General features: G+C 33.1%; 1 protein-coding gene across 5 annotated transcripts in view; it reads left to right on the plus strand.

Moving 5' to 3' along the window:
• The window catches only part of LOC143225224 (dixin-like), a 58,325-nt gene that overhangs the window by 31,365 nt on the left and 7,861 nt on the right, over window positions 1–19,099 (plus strand). For all 5 annotated transcript variants that reach the window (XM_076454269.1, XM_076454268.1, XM_076454267.1 and 2 more), the window contains 4 exons: window positions 7,120–7,218; window positions 12,096–12,197; window positions 13,749–13,802; window positions 15,284–15,376. In XM_076454269.1, coding sequence (XP_076310384.1) covers window positions 7,120–7,218; window positions 12,096–12,197; window positions 13,749–13,802; window positions 15,284–15,376 — 348 coding nt within the window. The remainder of the gene's footprint in view (window positions 1–7,119; window positions 7,219–12,095; window positions 12,198–13,748; window positions 13,803–15,283; window positions 15,377–19,099) is intronic.

Consider the following 19,099-nt stretch of genomic DNA (forward strand, 5'->3'; position numbering starts at 1 on the left):
TGCACCAACTGTACAATATGACATGATGTCAAGAATATTTTGTATTTACATTACGTATGTTTCACAACCTCCTACAGGCTTCAACCGTTAAATAAGGTACACGGTATCATTTCGAGGTTTTAACAAGGTCATTCTTGCATCTTATTATCGTGAAATTAATCAACCAAAGATGCACAATTAAAAATACAAGATAGAAATTACAATTGCTAAACAGTCGTTCTAATTCGTGTGAAATATTAGAGATAAGTAAAAGATAGTCTCTCTTTTTTTAGAATTTCTTAGAATTAAAATGTCATTTTCTCACGTTTCTCCTTCACCAAGTGCTATGTTGAAAGTTATTCGTGTAGATTAACATCAAGATGTAATGAAGAAACAAAGTAATATTATCGTTTGTTTTTACCCTACCGGGCTGAGAAAAAATTATTCACGATATTATCATTTGGTTTTACCCTACTAGGCTTAGAAAAATGATTCACCATATTATCATTTGGTTTTACCCTACTAGGCTTAGAAAAATGATTCACCATATTATCATCTGTTTTTACCCTACTAGGCTTAGAAAAATGATTCGCTTAAGACCAATTCCAGCTCATTCATTTATATTTTCTTTTATACGACTGTTGAGCTAGAATCATGAAAATTTCTTATCAGACTTACTTTGTAAAACTACATTAACTAGTAATGTTTAGATTCTGTAGTCTTCCTTTTCTGGACGTTGTTTGTCTTTGTAAATACCTTCAGTGACAGATTGTGTTTACTGACAAGTCCATGTTATCTCTTAAACATTAATCGCTATCACTACAGTAGTATCTACAAAGGGTAATAAGGTATACTTTTTACCTATAGGCAAGCCCTATATTTGTCTTCATAGGTAAAATAAAAATGATTTAGATGAGCGATCTTTATTTAACTACTTAGCATAAGTTAAAATACAACATCATTAATTTCCTTCTTAAGACGAACTTCCAAACGAGTTCTCTGTTTCATCATTTCCTTAGTTCACTATCTACACGTCTCTTCTAAACTATAGATCAACATCCATTTTTCTTATCGCTGCTTGAAGATTATATTCCCTCGTGAAATAAGTTCTTGTATTTCATATGCCATGCAGTTATTCTTCTTTCCTTAGCTTTGAGCAGCCAATGAAATTATTGAAAATATCAAACCTGTAAAAAACAGTAATAAAAGTCGTTCAATGAACCGATTTTTTGCTACTATTGGTGAATATTCACATATATTTATTAAAGATAAAAGAACCATTTCTTGTACGGTTGCAAGAAACATTTTGAAACATATTTTAATGATTTAACTTTATGAGATGTATTATTCATCTTGTAAACAAGAAATATTGTTCTTGTTGATGAATAACACAACTGTAATATTCCAAGAACAGTGTCGGCATTCTTACATGCACAGAGAATCCCTGAAGCTAATTTTTTTTGTACATATAAGTTTCCCTTTTACTACCATTCCTGTTTCTCATCTTTATTTCAATGGGTTTTTGGTTTTCGTTTTGTTTGCTGCTTTGTGCACGAGTATGAGAAAGGCTGTCAAACTGGTTTTTGGCTTAACTGACACTGGTAATAATTTATACAACTTTGACTTCACACACCTCAAAGTATATACCTGTCACCTTAAAGTTGGTGGAATTTATACCATGCCACAATGAAATGGAGTTTTCTATAAACTGGTGTGCAAATAAATTATAAATGCAACACGAAAATAGCATTGTAGTTTTTCTACCGAACGTGAAAAACGAAACAAATATCAGATTAAAAATTTAATTTTCCTTTAACTCGACATACTAGTAGACAAAGTAAATGAATGAAACTTACAAATATTGCAAAAATTAAAGCCCCACGCTAGTACAGCGGTATGTATTCTGATTTACAATGCACAAATCAGCAGTTCGATTCCCCTCGGTGGGCTGAGCAGATAGCCCGATGTGGATTTATTATAAGAAACACACGCAAAAATTAATAATGAAGTTTACAGTAATTTTAGGTACTTTGTAACTTTACTGATAACAACACCACACTAAGATCAAACACTTTTCTAAATGGCTCCAGAAAAATGATCGTTGCTTAAACTACAACAAATTTTTTTCTTTTAACTGGTATTTAAGATTATAAGAAACATAATTATTTCTGTGTAACCGCAAATATTACGTTTACTGTGTTCATGTGGAAGTATTGTTTTTTGTTTGTTTGTTTGTTTTTTTGGAATTTCGCACAAAGCTACTCGAGGGCTATCTGTGCTAGCCGTCCCTAATTTAGCAGTGTAAGACTAGAGGGAAGGCAGCTAGTCATCACCACCCACCGCCAACTCTTGGGCTACTCTTTTACCAACGAATAGTGGGATTGACCGTCACATCATAACGCCCCCACGGCTGGGAGGGCGAGCATGTTTAGCGCGACGCGGGCGCGAAGCCGCGACCCTCGGATTACGAGTCGCACGCCTTACGCGCTCGGCCATGCCAGGCCCTATGTGGAAGTATATACATATATATGTAGCTTTATTAGTGAGCTTTATCTTCGTGATGACGAAAAACCCACTTGAAATAAAAATGTATCTCAGAACTGCTGGTATGGGTATTAACACTTTCACCAATAAAGCAGAGAACAACGTTTCGACCTTCCTAGGTCATTAACCTGAAAATGACCTAGAAAGGTCGAAATGTTGTTATTTTTATTACTAAAATTGATAATAACCATACCAGCAGTTCTGAGATACATTTTGAATTTTTTCTTCTTCGTGTCTATGCATGTTCGAAAAAAAGCTTTTAAATCCTGTACGTAAACTGTTAAGAAGCAAACGTTCTTGTTTCTTACACATTGACTTAGCGCGTGATGTTACTAGTAAATTAGTTTAAACCTGTGTGTGTGTGTTCAGGACACCTTTGTTTTCTGTGTATGGTTAAGCGAGATAATTAATGCAAATTTCACGGTTTTTAATTTTGAACCGTCATGCGTGAAGTGAACCGTAGACAGGATGAACAGTATATTAGCTTCAATCTAAGAACAAAACACATTTAGTGTTGTAAATGAGCTAATTTGTTGTGACGTGGAACTAAAACTAGAACTGAGCCTATAAGATAAGCTGACAAACACGAAATAAATAGGAAGGCTTCAGAATTTGGGGCTACAAACAAATATGAAGTCTTCGAGACTGAGCAATATAACCTAGATTGAGAAACATGTATAACTCTGCTGTCAGCAGATTTAACAAACGAGTACAATTGCACCTCTTAACTAATCATAAGTAAAGGATAAAAGACTTTAATATATCGGATGGCAGACGTAACCAACTTATAATGTAAACAAACAATTATTACGAGGTAATTACATGATGGCTGATAACTGGAGTATATTAATATATTTTCAAATAAGAACATATTTAAATTATTTATGTATATAAATTTATGTTGAAATCTGGTATTGGTTGTCCTTACTGGTACAGTTCGAGATAAGGGTGCAAAAATAAACGTGATATATTGTTTTTATTTTAGAACAATAGTTAAAGTTAAGTGTCATTGTCCGGGTTTTCAGACTTAATGAAAGAAAGAAATACAAGAAATAGGCAGTGGAAAAGAAGCTAGCTGAAGTACATTTGTGCACGAGGTTATGCCGATTTATACTTAACTACCTGTATTTTACTCATCATTACTTACATATTTTGGTTTTACTTTTAACTAGTGTTATACCTTTGTTAGACAACATAAAGAATGGGTTTCGTGAACGTAAATCTCACACAAATGTCGCCTCCAGGTTTACTGGAATATATTCTGGAGGCGCTCCAAAAGATTACCAGATCTTATAAATTGTATTCTTTAGTGTTAAAATGTAAGAATGCCATAACTTTTACATTTGGTCATCATTTAGTTGGTATAGCTCTTAGGAAGTTTGTAAACTAGAAGCCATTCGATCTGAACCTCACATATATTTATTTATCTTACACGGATGTCTAACGCTGCAAAGATAACAAATACAACAAATATCTTTAATGCTGTATAAATATACTAAAAGTATAACGTTCATTACAATGTTCAAATGGATAGTCCCAGCAAAACTATGGTAACACCAGTTATATTACAGTTTGGAAAGTTCACTTTCTGTCTCGTTAGATAAATATGTTTTGGAATGAATAAGAGTAAATAAAAGTAGGCCAATGCTTTTATATATAAACTTAGTTTTTTTAAATATTATTTATTTGCTTCACGAGTTCTGAAATTGGAGGTTCGAAACAGCTTTAGTGTAATGAAGAAATGCTGTATAATGCTATATTATGTTTGTTTGTTTCTGGTGTGTTTTTTGCATGCTTTTTTCAAAGGGTCAACCGCCCGTAGTAATAATATAATGCAGCGAAAACTGGTCAGTCATCCACTAATTTTAGCAGGTTGGAAATCGTTTCTATCATAGCAGTTTAAAATTTAAAACAAAGGGCCCTTCTCCAAAGTAAGAAAAATATGCATTTTTTTGGCTTGTAAGTGTCACAAAATTACAGATACCAAATATTTTATTCATTAATATATTTTACTAAAATTTGTTTAGGAATACTTTTTTCTATAAGCATTTGAATGCAGTTTGCAACGAAATAGTTTGATTGGACGGTATCGGTACTATTAAGTAAGGGGTAATTTGCCTACCAGGCTGAATATTTAGCGTGACAGACGGTGAATCCGAGATTATATGGTTCGCACCTCACATTTGCATAAGTAAAAAGAAAAAGAAAAATTGCATTCTACACTTTCAGGGCGTGTGTGTGTTTTAAGAATGACAGTCATAGCCCACTATTCGGTCTGAATAGAGTAGCTTAAGAGTTGACGGTGTGTGATGTCATCTAGCCGCATTCCCTCTAGTCTATTACTTTAAAATTAGCAAAGACTAGCACAAATAGATCTCGAGTAGTTTTGCACGAAATTCAACAAAATTAAAAAAACATGTCTTTGTACCACCCGTTGTTGGCCGAACAGATATGATCGTCTGGTAAACAGGATGCCGCCACTCATTTATCCCTGATTTTGATGATTGTTTCGATTTGTTGATTTTAACTGTTATAGTAAAAGTTTTTATTTCATGGCAGAAGCAAGACTAATCTTTTCTCTATTAATGGCCGCCATCGTCTGTTGTTTTTCATAGTGTAAGTTTCTAGTAAAAACTAGTAAAAATTACTTTAAATTGTAGGTGAACTGGTTGTATTAAAAATGGTTATCTAGTCAGTAAAGAAATAGTGTTAAAGCATAAATATAGCGTTTATTAAACAACATACTCAAGCTAATACATCGTAAGTACGCCATACATTATAAATAGTATTACTAAGGTTAATAAATCTGAAGTGATGTAATAATAAAAAATGGCTTCATTTAAACTTCTTATTACTGTTTATAATGTTTCTGGAGATCTTTGGGTCAAACGATTTAACAACAATATCAAACGGCTGTATTACCATCAATAGAATGTTTTGTTGCTGTTTCTAAAGTTTCTGGAGATGTTTTGGTAAAATGTTTTAAAAACAAATCATCGTTACCATTAATACAACAGGTTGTAGCTCTGTTCAGCTGACTTTTCTATAGTCTCTGGAGATGTTTGGGCAAAATCTTATTTCTGACAAGTTATTAAGTGTAAGTCGATCATCTCAGAAATAATCTTCATAAAACAACTGTGTATAAAAGGCAAGAAAAATCAAAGAAATAATAATTTATTTTAAGTGTCAAGCTTCATAATGTTTGTTAATCTACATAAACTAACGACGTCAATTACAGAGATATTATCGACAATGGTGACAGGTGACGCTGCTTAATGATAATATATATGCTAGACCCACCTCGCACGGGAGTGGACCACCCCAGTTAAGAGACAAAGATGGCTTCGCTTAACTCTGCGATTCATGCATTATTGACTTATGAAGGTAACTAAGTTACCTCAGCAATAAAAAAAAAAGTGGGGGATAAAACAACATAAAAAACAAAACAATCATAAAATAAACAATTATTTTGGCATCAAGTTTATTATGTTAGGGATAAAAGTTTCTTTGTTATTGTGAATAAAAGTATTGAACTTTATAAGTTTATCTTAGATATATCAGAAGCATTTTTAAGGATGTTATGTCCTTCATTTGTGGAGTAAAGTTTTTACTGAAAAATAATATTTGTGGGAAAACTTTGTGAGTAATCTATATAGGATACTTGTGTGAAAACCTTGTGAGAAATCTATATAGAATATTTGTGTGAAAACTTTATGAGTAATCTGCATAGAATACTTCTGTGAAAACTTTATGAGTAATGTATATAGGATACTTGTGTGAAAACTTTGTGAGAAATTTATATAGAATATTTGTGTAGACACTGAGTAATCTATATGGAGTATTCTTTTGAAAAATTAAGGTACTCTATATAGAATACTGGTGTGAAAACTTTAAGTTATTCTATTTACGATACCGGTATGGAAATTTTTTCGAGTAATTCATAAAGAATACTTGTGTGGAAACTTTGTGAGTACTCTATGCAGAATACTTGTGTGAAAATCTTAAGGCTATTCTACATAGGGTACTTTTGGGAAAAAAATTGAGGTAACCTATATAGAATACAGGTGTGAATACTTTGAAGTTCATCTATTTACGATACCGTTGTGGAAGTTTTTCGAGTAATTTATACAGAATACTTGTATGGAAACTTTGTGAGTACTCTATGTAGAACACTGGTGTGAAAACTTTGAAGTATAATTAAATAATTAATCACGTAGTTCATTATTGTAAGAAAGTTTTTTATACAGAAATATTTCAATAAGAATTACCACCAATCTTTTATACAAACTTTGAGAATGTTATTAAGTTATAAAAGTATAATATTGGGATTAGATTTAAATATTAACCAATTAGTATAATCAATTCAATAAATCTAGAGAATACAATAAATAATTATGAACGTATAATGTATTAGTATGCCTTACACTTATGAAAACCACAGTCACTCATGATATTGAAAGCAAATATAATTATATTATTATAATTATTATATTTACCTTCGGCCAATGTCTTCTGCTATCAGTTTTAAAACAGTGTAACTGACTGAAGTTTCTATGGGTATTGTAGCTAGTAAACAAAAACTGTTATCTTATTTAGCTTCTGAGAGGACAGCATCATGGGCAAGACAGTAATCCCATCAGACCTGAACTTAAGCCAACACCAGAGAAGAACACGTGTGTTGTGCCCATAGAAACTGTAAGTTACAAAGTATTCAATATTATTCAGTTATTATAGCGTGCCTAAATGCTTTAAGTTACTTTGTTTTTGTATTTTGCTTTAGCCCAACTTTGGGAATCGATTCCCAGACTTTAACGTTGTAAGTACATACATTTACCGCCGAATCCCTCGGAGACAAATGCTTTACGAGCGCATGTACGTTTTTTATGGAAAGTTTTGTATACATCGTGTATTTATTTATTTTGTTGTTAAACCAATAGTTGAACAATGGGTTATCTGACTGTTCTGACAAGAGGGACTGAAAGCTGAATTGTAGCACTATAAGACTTCAGAATTACAGCAGAGCCACTAGGGGCCCGTAGAAAAGTAGTAGTAGTGGGTATGGAAGATACAATTTCCGGATTACTCTACAATATATTTTTTTAAATGCTAACCTTGACAAAACAGTGAAGCAAACATATCATAAAATCATTGTTCATTCGACAGGTTCTCAACCTTGACAAAACAATGAAGCAGACGTATCATAGAATTATCGTTCATTCGTTAAGTTCTCAACAAGACGTTTTTTTTTAACTGTTTATGTTTTTTTAGCGCATAGATAAACATTGCTCTGTCTAGCACGGGGTCGAATCCTAGATTTTAGCGATGTAGCTCTATAAAGTTACCGCTGACTGATGAGGATCTTAGTCTTATTATCTTTGTCCTATAATTACCGATGGATTCCATCGAGTTTTGGAATACAATGTGTTAAATCATTTATTCATCCAGTTGCTTGCGAGTCCTTCACTTTATTATTGGGTTCTTAACATATGAGTCACTCAAAAACTAAACGTCCGCCAGTGGCACAGCTGAATGTCTGCGGACTCACGCCGTTAAAGACCAGGTTTCGATACCCGTGGTGGACATAGCACACATAGCCCATTCTTTGACTCTGTGCTTAATTCTAAACAAACAAACAAAACGAAAACTAAACAAAGATATCTATATTTTACTGAATCCAGTCAATTATTGTTGGAGTTTCCCGAGTATATTACAAAGAAAATAAATGCTTTCATACTGTTTTACATCGTTTCTTTAAAACGAAAGTTGTAACAAACAAAAATATCAAATTACTCAGTATGATTCAGTATATTGGCCCCACTGGTAGTGAACCATATAAAAACAAATCGGTGTTTGCATGAATGCATTGCAAATGTTTCGGAAAGTAAGTAAGCTATGTTGAGGTTAATCTAATTATAGATAGAATAATTTTAGAAAGTTACCCATTCTCAATTTGATTTGTTATAATGTAGAGAAAGATCAATCATTTTGAGTTTAATACTATTTCAAATAACGTCTATTATGAAAAGAATAGAATAAAAATAACAACATAAAGTTTGGTTAGTTTTATTTAACTTGTAGCATAACAAGAGAATTAATATCCGAAATCACCCCTGGTGAGCCTCGTTTGATTCAACAATATAAAAAATAAAAACATTTTGAAAAGCTGACGATCGGTTACAAAATTATTTTGGATTTCACAATATAATAAAGAATAAACACTTAAGTAACAGTGACCATCATGTGGTTTCACTTCTTTTTTTTTATAAACACTTGAAGTAACAGTAATCATCATGTGGTTTCACTTTATTTATAAACACTTGAAGTTACAGTAACCATCATGTGGTTTCACTTTATTTATAAACTCTTGAAGTAACAGTAACCATCATGTGGTTTCACTTTATTCACAAACATTTGAAGGTACAGTAACCATCATGTGGTTTCACTTTATTTATAAACTCTTGAAGTAACAATAACCATCATGTGGTTTCACTTTATTCATAAACACTTGAAGTTACAGTGACCATCATGTGGTTTCACTGTATTTATAAACACATGAAGTTACAGTAACCATCATGTGGTTTCACTTTATTTATAAACTCTTGAAGTAACAGAAACCATCATGTGGTTTCACTTTATTCACAAACACTTGAAGTTACAGTGACCATCATGTGATTTCACTTTATTCACAAACACTTGAAGTAACAGTAACCATCATGGTTTCACTTCATTCACAAGCACATGAAGTAACAGTAACCATCATGTGGTTTTACTTTGTTCACAAACACTCGAAGTAAGAGTAACCATGAGCAACTACACTTTATCCAAAACATTGGGAGTAACAGTAACTGTCGAATAGATTCCCCACAGCTATCCTTTATTCAATAATTAAATTTTATAATAGACACCACCTGTCGTTTAATTACATAAACTAATTCTATATTCATAAAGAAAAACATGAACTTTACGCACTTTTAATCTTTAGGTAATAATTAAACTGCTAAGCTGTCTTACAACGTTTGTTTATTATGTTGTTTTATGTCAGATACCCGTGTCACAGCACATATTTATTAAAGGTAAACTCAAGTTGTTGTTTTTTGGTTTTTGCACACCTGTTTTGAAGTTTGAGTTAGGAGCCTTTTCGGTCTTTCAACCAAGGGATCTTAAGCGTCGTCAGCATTGTAAAAAGTATAGATAACTAAAGAAATATTTTTTACAATAACTTTAACTTGAACGTACGTGTACTCACTTATGTTTACTACCACTAAAATATCCACGAACAAAAGTATTGTTGAACGAATACAACACTCTTTACTTTTATGCTACGTGAAGATTTAAATAGTTTTATCCGTTTTAGGAGGATGTCAAAAAGAGGCTTAAAGAGATGTCGGAAGATTATTTCAAATTTCAGAAACAAGGGATTCGGGTAAGGTGGCCATTAGCTGAATATAAGATACTTTACCATCAACATAATGAAAAACGTTGTGTCTAACCCACGGCCTATTTACCATTTGTATCTGGTGATGGAAAGTCCGTTTACCAAAAGAGTTCGGCCTGATATGGGCAGGTGGTTAGAGTGTTCGACTCGCAATCTGTGGGTCATGGGTTCGAATCCCCGTCACACCAGACATGCTTGCCCTTTCAGCCATGGTGGCATTGTAATGTGACGGCCAGTCCTGCTATTCGTTGGTAAGAGAGTAGTCCAAAAGTTGGCAGTGGATTGTGATGAATAGATGTCTTCTCTCTAGTCTTTCACTACTAAATTAGGGACGACTAGCTCAGATACCCCTCGTGTAGCTTTGCGCGAAATTAAAAAAAACTCAAACAAAAATCAAACCGAAAGAGTTCAAGGTAAAGAGATCCTTTAGTGGTACTATCTATAGTTTTATCACGAATTAACTCTGCATTTTATTGCGAAAAATCATTATTGATTCAAAATCTTTGGGAGTCACACTTACAAATGTATTTAAGATAGTGTAACAAATGCTTGATCACTATGAATACATCAAAGGAAATTCAACCATAAGCAATAAGTACAAAATGTTGTGTAAAGTAAGCACGTTCTGAATGCTCAATAAAATTTATAATATTTACCAGTGTTCTGTTCTCCAAACTGTGAACAAAGATTAAAACTGCCTACTGATCACGTTCAAGAAAGAATTTAACCAAAAGCTTTCACAGAATGAATAAATATTTATAAAACTAATAATGTCTTTACAGTGAATATGAAAATACATGCGCAGAAAACTATCCAATGATGTTAGTTTATATGAAGGGATTGTAAAGCAAAGTGTGCTGACTTATGAGTAAGGCTTCAAATTATGCTTGTAAAATAAATAAACGCTACCCTGTAGGTCGGGATTCAGATTGGGCTTCTAAAACATAGTAACGCTGTACTATAGGCAGGCTTCAGATTGTGCTTGTCAAATATATTGGGTTGAGGAATAATTCGTGAGCGTTTTTTCAAGTTAACAAAATATATTCATAAATGAAACGCTTTCGTAAAATATTTCATGTCATTTGGTAGATAATTTTTTGCTCTAATAGATGGTGTGTTTGATTTTCATATGTCTTTAATTTTTGCTTTCATTTTCAGCTCATTAAATGGAATGTCAAGTGGACAAAATCGAGCATTTTCGACACCATCTGCTTTTCGCATTTAATTTCTTGCAATTTCGTTTAAAACAATGCATACTATATACCTAGGTATTACATGAAACAAAGTATCATAATAAATGTTTTGGGTGTAATGTGTTCATGCATTGAAGTATTGTATAGTCTTGTATGTAATGCTTGAATGAAATTATTTAAAAACGCTCACGAATTATTCCTCAACCTAATAGTAACGTTACACTGTAGGGAAGACTTGAGATTGTGTTTGTTAAACATATGAACGCTGTTCTATAGGGGAAGACTTCAGATTGTGTTTGTTAAACATAGGAACGCTATCCTGTAGAGAAGTCTTCAGATTGTGCTTGTACAACAAAGTAACGCTACCCTGTAGGGAAGACTTGATATTGTGTTTGTTAAACAAAGGAACGCTACCCTGTAGGGAAGACTTCAGATTGTGTTTATTAAACATAGGAACGCTACCCTGTAGGAAAGACTTGATATTGTGTTTGTTAAACATAGGAACGCTACCCTGTGGGGAAGAATTCAGATTGTGTTTGTTAAACACAGGAACGCTACCCTATAGGGAAGACAGCAGATTGTGCTTGTACAACAAAGTAACGCTACCCTGTAGTGAAGACTTGAGATTGTGTTTGTTAAACATAGTAACGCTATCTCTTACGGAAGGCTACAGATTGTGCTTATAAAACAGAACGACGAGACGGCTTCAGCTTCTATGTTATGTAAACAATCGTGTATTAATTGAAACTTATGTTTATCACGACTTTTTCAAGCATCATTACTCACATTTAATTACTTTCGATTCAGTTGCTTACTTCTCTTTAGTAACTAACTATTTTCTACTCCATTTATTCTACACATGTTTGTATTTTACGTTCATAACTGTGATACTGTATCCTTTACCGCAGCGTACTTTTATATACTGTTATGTTATTTTTTTTCAGCATTCCTCGTACCGGAATGACGCTTTCGATGCGGATACTGAACACGTTGAAGAAAAACTAGAAGATATGAAAATAAATTTATGGCATTTACATCAGAAGAAAGTATGTCTAATTATTGACTAATTAAGTCGTTTGTTACATAACTGACTTTTAATAAAAAGTTTTACATTTGTGATATTTAAGTGTATTTATTCATGTAGAACATCATTTCAGTACCTAAAGGAATTGAAAAACCAACATGAAAAATGTATACAATATACAGTGTGTTGTACACATGACGCATTAACAGCGTTTATAACTCCTAAGTGAAAACTCCAGCGCATGAGGATACCCACACACACACTTCGGGTTCTTGTACTGCATGAGTAGTTTTAGAGTTTTTAAAGTTAAACTGTTCTTTAAGAATATTCAGGGAATATACAATCTAAACTATAGCTTTAACTTTTTTATTTCATAATTTACAAGCATTCGCACAACATTCTTTATAATAACATAATGATTAAACTGCATTGAAATAGTACTATATTTTTATTTAAGGTAATATAAACGTAACACAAGATTGTAATTCAAATTGAAATATACGAACTGTATCTATTAATTGATTTTAGCCTAACTGCTTTTACATTAAGCACTTCAGAGATGATGAACACATCTTAATGTAAGACTTTAAAGAATTATTACAAATCAAATTATTTAATTACAATTAAGTTTGTTCAATTTAGGTTTGATAGCTATTGGATTACAAGACACAACGTACAATAAAACACTATAATAAGCTTAAATTCGTGGATTATTTTAAGATATTAAAAAAAACTTATAGTTGTAATTCTCTACTAATTAATGTGAATATTCTAACAACAATCAACTATAATTTTCTTTAAGTTCATTGCAACTTAGATCAGTTTTAGAAATTACTGTGTAAATATATGGTTTTGAAAACTTGTATTCAATCTTGGACTTGACACAGAAGTGAAGATTCCATTATATTTGGGTGAACTTACAAAATAAACTTCATTTTAAAGACTATGACTTTCCCCATTATTTCAGCTCGTGGTTTGAAAACACTGACTTTCCTCATTACCACAACTCATGGCCTAGATGTTACATGTTTCTTGAGTCACAACATTTCCAATCAAGTTGTTCCTCACGTCATGTGATTTCCTCATCAGGAACAGGATATTAAACTTGAAAATCCTCAGTTTTGAAAATACGTTTACATTTAATAAAGTCTAGTTTTTGCCATGACCTCTAGATAAATAAATAAAACATTAACTACTTCTTTCATAATAACCGTTTGTCGACATTTGACCCAAAGTCACTCAACTTGAGAGATGGCACATAATCAAACACTAGTAACTTCAGTAAAACGTTTTACTGTTGAAGATAAAAGCATCAGACATTGATCTAAGCAACTGCATCTTTAATCGATTCGTATATTTACATATATATTCGAGATGATTGGAGACCAGTTCATGTACTAGTTTCGTTCATTATATGTATATATCGTAATTAATATGTGGAACATTCAATGAACAGAAAGATTGGACGCTATGTATGTGTGTTTAAAACTCATTGTATTGATTGTTGTGATTTTGATTTGATCTTTATTTACATTATAATGTTTTGTTTTTATTTCTCTTGTTTTATGTATAGGAAGATCTAGAAAGACAGTTGCGAGAGAAGGAAATCGAGAACCGACACTTACGGGTTAGTGAAACTTGATAAATGAAAGATATTTATGGCGCAAATTTTAAATACTGTCACAGGGTTATTTGACGTTTGTTTTACGTTATAAATAAGTACTGAAAGTTTATTGTATTATATAAGGACGATGTTGTACGTTTCTGGTACTATTATGCATGATACTTTTTCTCCGTTGGTCATTCTTTATCTATTGTCCGATACCAAAATTTCCACTGTAAGAAGCTATTACGTAGAACCATAAAGTCGATGAAGAACAACATATTTGAAATCAAATTTTTGAATTATATATGTGTGAATCCACATGCTTTAAACCAATTTTCTGTATTATATATGTAAACCCATATATTTTAAACCAACTTTCTTTATTATATATATGTGAAGACCCATACGTTTTAAACCAGTTTCCTATGTTATATATAGGTGTAGACCCATATATTTTAAACCAGCTTTCTGTATATATATATATATGTGTGTGTGTGGATATTGGAGGACTTGACCAGTGGTCAAGTGAGACTACTGTGATTTAAGTTCTTCTGCCATCTTGATCAAGAAAACCTCGATTTTTCTGCCTTTAAGGAGAAGAAAGTTACCTTCTTCGAGATGTTTGTCTTTTAGATTTACATCATTTAACATTTTTCCTACAAGAAAGTCATTTCTTAAACTGAAATGTGGCGTTCCTCATTGACTTTTGTCGGACTGTCAAGAATATGCTGTGAACCAAACATTTAGGGGCCCGGCATGTCCAGGTGGATAAGGCACTCGACTCCAAATCCGAGGGCCCTGTGTTCGAATCCCCGTCACACCAAACATGCTTGCCTTTTCAGCCGTAGGAGCATTATAATGTGATGATCAATCCCACTATTCATGGGTTAAAGAGAAGCCCAGGAGTTGGTAGTGGGTGTTGATGACTAGGTGCCTTCCCTCTCATCTTACACTGCTAAATTAGGGATGGCTATCGCAGATAGCCCTCGAGTAGCTTTGTGCGAAATTCAAAAACAAAACAAACCAAACATTTAAGTTGCATATGTAGCCCGTGACTTACGAGTTGAATTTGTTTTGAAGCGCCACTATATTAGCATTTGCAAATTAGTCATAAAATGCTATTTCTTCCCCTGTATTTCAAGTATTGTTTCAGCTTTGTAACACATACACACATTTTATTTTATGCGTAACTTTGAAATAATATTTAAACACTGCGTTTAGAATACGAAGTTGTTTGAAATTTCATCCTAGTAGAAACGTTCCAAATAAATATATTACGATTACAAAAATTAGGTTAAATGCAACCAGAAATTTTCATTATATTGCGTAATGCGTTCTATCAAGTATCACTTTAGGGTTCCAGCATTAAAACCAGAACTCAAATTATTTCAGTTTTATTGGATTGTTTGTTTATAAAATACAATAAGAATCAGTCATGAGCAAAAATTACTTTGTTACAATATCTTTTACTAGATATCATATATCATTTATTTTATCACTAGGAAGAACTGCAACAGCAAGATAAAATGTTATCACAAGAAAGGTTAAAATACGAGGAGACAATAAGAGGCTTCACTTCAGCCAACAGGAGTAAGGTAATGTTTGATAAATAATTATACTGTTTCTGAAACTGGTAAATTAGTCGACTGCGTTCATAGTGTTTAAATACATTATAATACGAGATATTCAGCTTTGAAATTATAATTTCTGATTGCATTGTTTAAATATATTATAATGTCCGATTATCTGTTTCAATTAAATTATAACAACACTGGATCTGCTCTCTTTAAACTGTTTTACAAATATACTAAATGTTGCACAATGTGACTGTTGCTATACATGTTTGTTTAATTTGGGATAACAGGTAATTTACAGACTTATTGAGATATAAAATGTGATAGCAGTAGAAATTTCCCTAACAGTATATACTAAATATCACAATACAAACCCCAGATACGTCACAACAGAGTAAATCCCTATATCAAAGTTCGGCCCAGCATGGCCAGGTGGTTAAGGCACTTGACTCGTAATCTGAGGGTCACGGGTTCGAATCCTCATCACACCAAACATGTTCGCCCTTTCAGCCGTGAAGACATTATAATGTCAATCCTACTATTCGTTAGTGAAAGAATAGCCGGAGAGTTGGCGGTGGGTAGTGATAACTAGCTACTTTTCCTCTTGCTTTACACTGCTAAATTAGTGACGGCTAGTTCAGATAGCCCTCGTGTAGCTTTACTCAAAGTTCAAAACAAACTTCAACGTTCTTTGGCTTAGTGGTAACTTCTTCACTAGAGATTACAAACATACACTCTCATATCCAATGAAATTCATTTTTTGATAGCCGTAATAGATAATTGTAACTGGTAAAGCCTTCAATTTGGAGTTTTTCTGCTGAATTATGAAAAATTGTGATTGGTATTTTTAAGTATACCTTAGTATATATCATGTATTACTTTACTAAGTAAATTTCCCTCAGGGATTAAACTTGTAGAACTGAGATATCCTACAATGTTTGAAAGTATCAATTAGTGTAGAAATTTGTCCATGCTGTTGAAGTTCGTAAGCTGACACGTAGTTTAGAAGTTTGTAGATTATCCCAGTTTACATTATACCATATAAATTTGCCAAACATTTAATTAGTCCATTAATCATATATCAAAATCATAGTTTAATAATGATGTTAGTGTAGAATTTTTTGAATTACCCAGAGGCGCAGAAGGTCCTGTATTATTACTAGGTACAGAAAAATCTAAACTATCCCATTGTGTAGAAGACTCTTAGTTATCATGTGGTATAGGAGGTTCTTATTTGTCATATGATGTAGAAGGTTCTGAACTATCTCATGATGTTAGAAGGTTCTTATTTGTCACATTATGCAGAAGTTACTGAACTATCTCATGGTGTTAGAAGGTTCTGAACTGTCTCCGGTGTTAGAAGGTTATTATATGTCATGTGAGGTAGAAGGTTTTGAACTATCTCATGATGTTAGGAGTTCTTATTTGCCACATGATGTAGAAGTTCTGAACTATCCCATGGTGTTAGAAGGTTCTTAGTTAACGCATATTGTAGAGCATTCTGAATTATTCTGTGGTGTAGGAGATGCTGAAATATTTCGTATAAAACCCTACAACCCAAGCACTTCGAACAATGGACGTTATAATGGAAATAGTCAGTAAATAAAGAAAACGAGTATCGCAGGCACGTACTACGACAATACTACCAAACAGTCAAAATGTGTCACACCACTATAAAAACTTATAAAAGTAAAGGCAATTGCACTATGCCCAATTGTAGTATAAATCTAGGCTTTTCTCCTAGGTCTTAAATACTGCATTACAAACGTGTAGCAATTACAGTTTGGGCTGTTCGAGGAAATTAAATGAGAAACATTGTGGTAGTAATGAATCTGGAACTGTTGAGAATAGAAGTGATCGAGGTAAGAAGCCGACATTTTGGAAAAAGTGATACGGAGCTCATGGTATGTTCTTTACGAAGTAGAAAGTAAACAACGAATGTGGTGTAAATAAAGGTGTGAACGTTATCTAAAGAATAAAAAGATAAAGCATTAGCACGAGTGACCTCAATGGTCTGCTAAGAAGTAAATAAACAAATCAAAAGATTAAATGAACATTGGACCATAAACATTTGAATACTGAGACTATGTTGTACATGATCAAACTGTTAGGTTACAATAACTACAGTTATTTGATAGTGGAAATAGAAAGGTTTCATAGTTAGTGCTTAAAGTTGTTGGAAAAGGTTCCCGTATGAGAAGAGGGGGAGATTGGTGTTTGACCTAATATGAAAGATACTCATGCCATAGTTGCAAAAACACCAAAATCAGACACATTTTCGTACAAAAACAAATGTGTTGTTAAAATGTGTACTGTTTTAAAGCATGTCATACCACAATTTTGTTTTTCTTCATAATCAAATACAACGTGTAGAGTGAAATATGTGGTAAGTTAGTAGAAGTTTGGGGATGCATCTCAGTTAACTGAGTGAGTGATTTACACAAAACTGATAGCAGTTTGACTGCTGACAAGTACAGGCAAGATCTGGTCCATCATAACATTTCCTCAGGAATGGGACTTATCAGACTGGGACTTATTTTTCTGTCAAGACAACGATCTCAAGCGTATAGCAAATCAGATGTGGCCCAACAATACCTTGGAGGTAAAGAGATCGACTTGGCACTCATGAGCAATGTTTGATCTACACAATATTATGATGTCTACGATATTGAGGCGATATTGTATTCTATAAAAACCTAGAAAGTCGAAAGGTAGTTAAACAGCTTGACTGAATTGTGTGGGGATAGTAGGGGTGGAAAAATATTCCTTAATCGTACATTTACAGAATGTGTAGAAGCTTGCAAACATGGTGTGATGCTTTGTTCTGAGTAAAGGGCTTATATGCAAAAATATATTGTACGTTTTATTTCTTTTATTTTGTGTTTAATGTGTGATGTTTGTATTTTTAATAATTTTACCAACTAGTTGTCATTACTTGTTGTTAGTGATTCCTCTATGTGCATCATTTTCGTGTTTCAGTAATAATTTCCACTAGTCGTAGGGAAGCTGTTTGGACCAGTAACTACTAACTACAGTATTCATACATCATTGAAAAAAGAGTGAACGTTTTCTAAAAAAATATATATATTTTCCTGGGAAGTACTGCACGGGAAGTGTTCAGATTGTGCTTCTTAACCATACGTATTTTCTTGCATCAAAATGATTGAATGTACAGAGCTTAAACTTTTCATACATTTTACTGATATAAGCTGTAATGTTTTTATGTGTTAAAAGTAATATCAATAGGGACTCCATTTTCTTAGTACTGCGTTCAAAAATTACATTAATAAATAAACGATTACGCCCTTACGTACCGTCCTAGTGGGAACAGCATGACCAGGTGGTTAGGACGCTCGACTCGCAATACGAGAGTCGCGGGCTCGAATTCCTATCACACCAAACATGCTTGCCCTTTCACCCGTGGGGGTGTTTTAATGGGACGGTTACTCCTACTATTCGTTAGTAAAAGAGTAACCCAAGAGTTGGTGGTGGGTAGTGATGACTAGTTGCCTTCCCTCTAGTCTCACACTGATAAATTAGGGACGGCTAGCGCAGATAGGCCTCGGGTAGCTTTACACGAAATTCAAAACAAACATACAGTCCAAGTGAAAGTCGTGTTCTAGTTTTGTCCTGGTAGAACACGTTTATTTAAAACTATGTTCTGTTATAAATAAATGATCGTTACACGTATCACAGTTCTTTTAATATCTCTCTAAATCATGAACACCTCAAACGTAAATTTTT

This window comes from Tachypleus tridentatus, chromosome 9 (assembly GCF_004210375.1).
Source record: "Tachypleus tridentatus isolate NWPU-2018 chromosome 9, ASM421037v1, whole genome shotgun sequence".
NCBI lineage: Eukaryota > Metazoa > Arthropoda > Merostomata > Xiphosura > Limulidae > Tachypleus > Tachypleus tridentatus.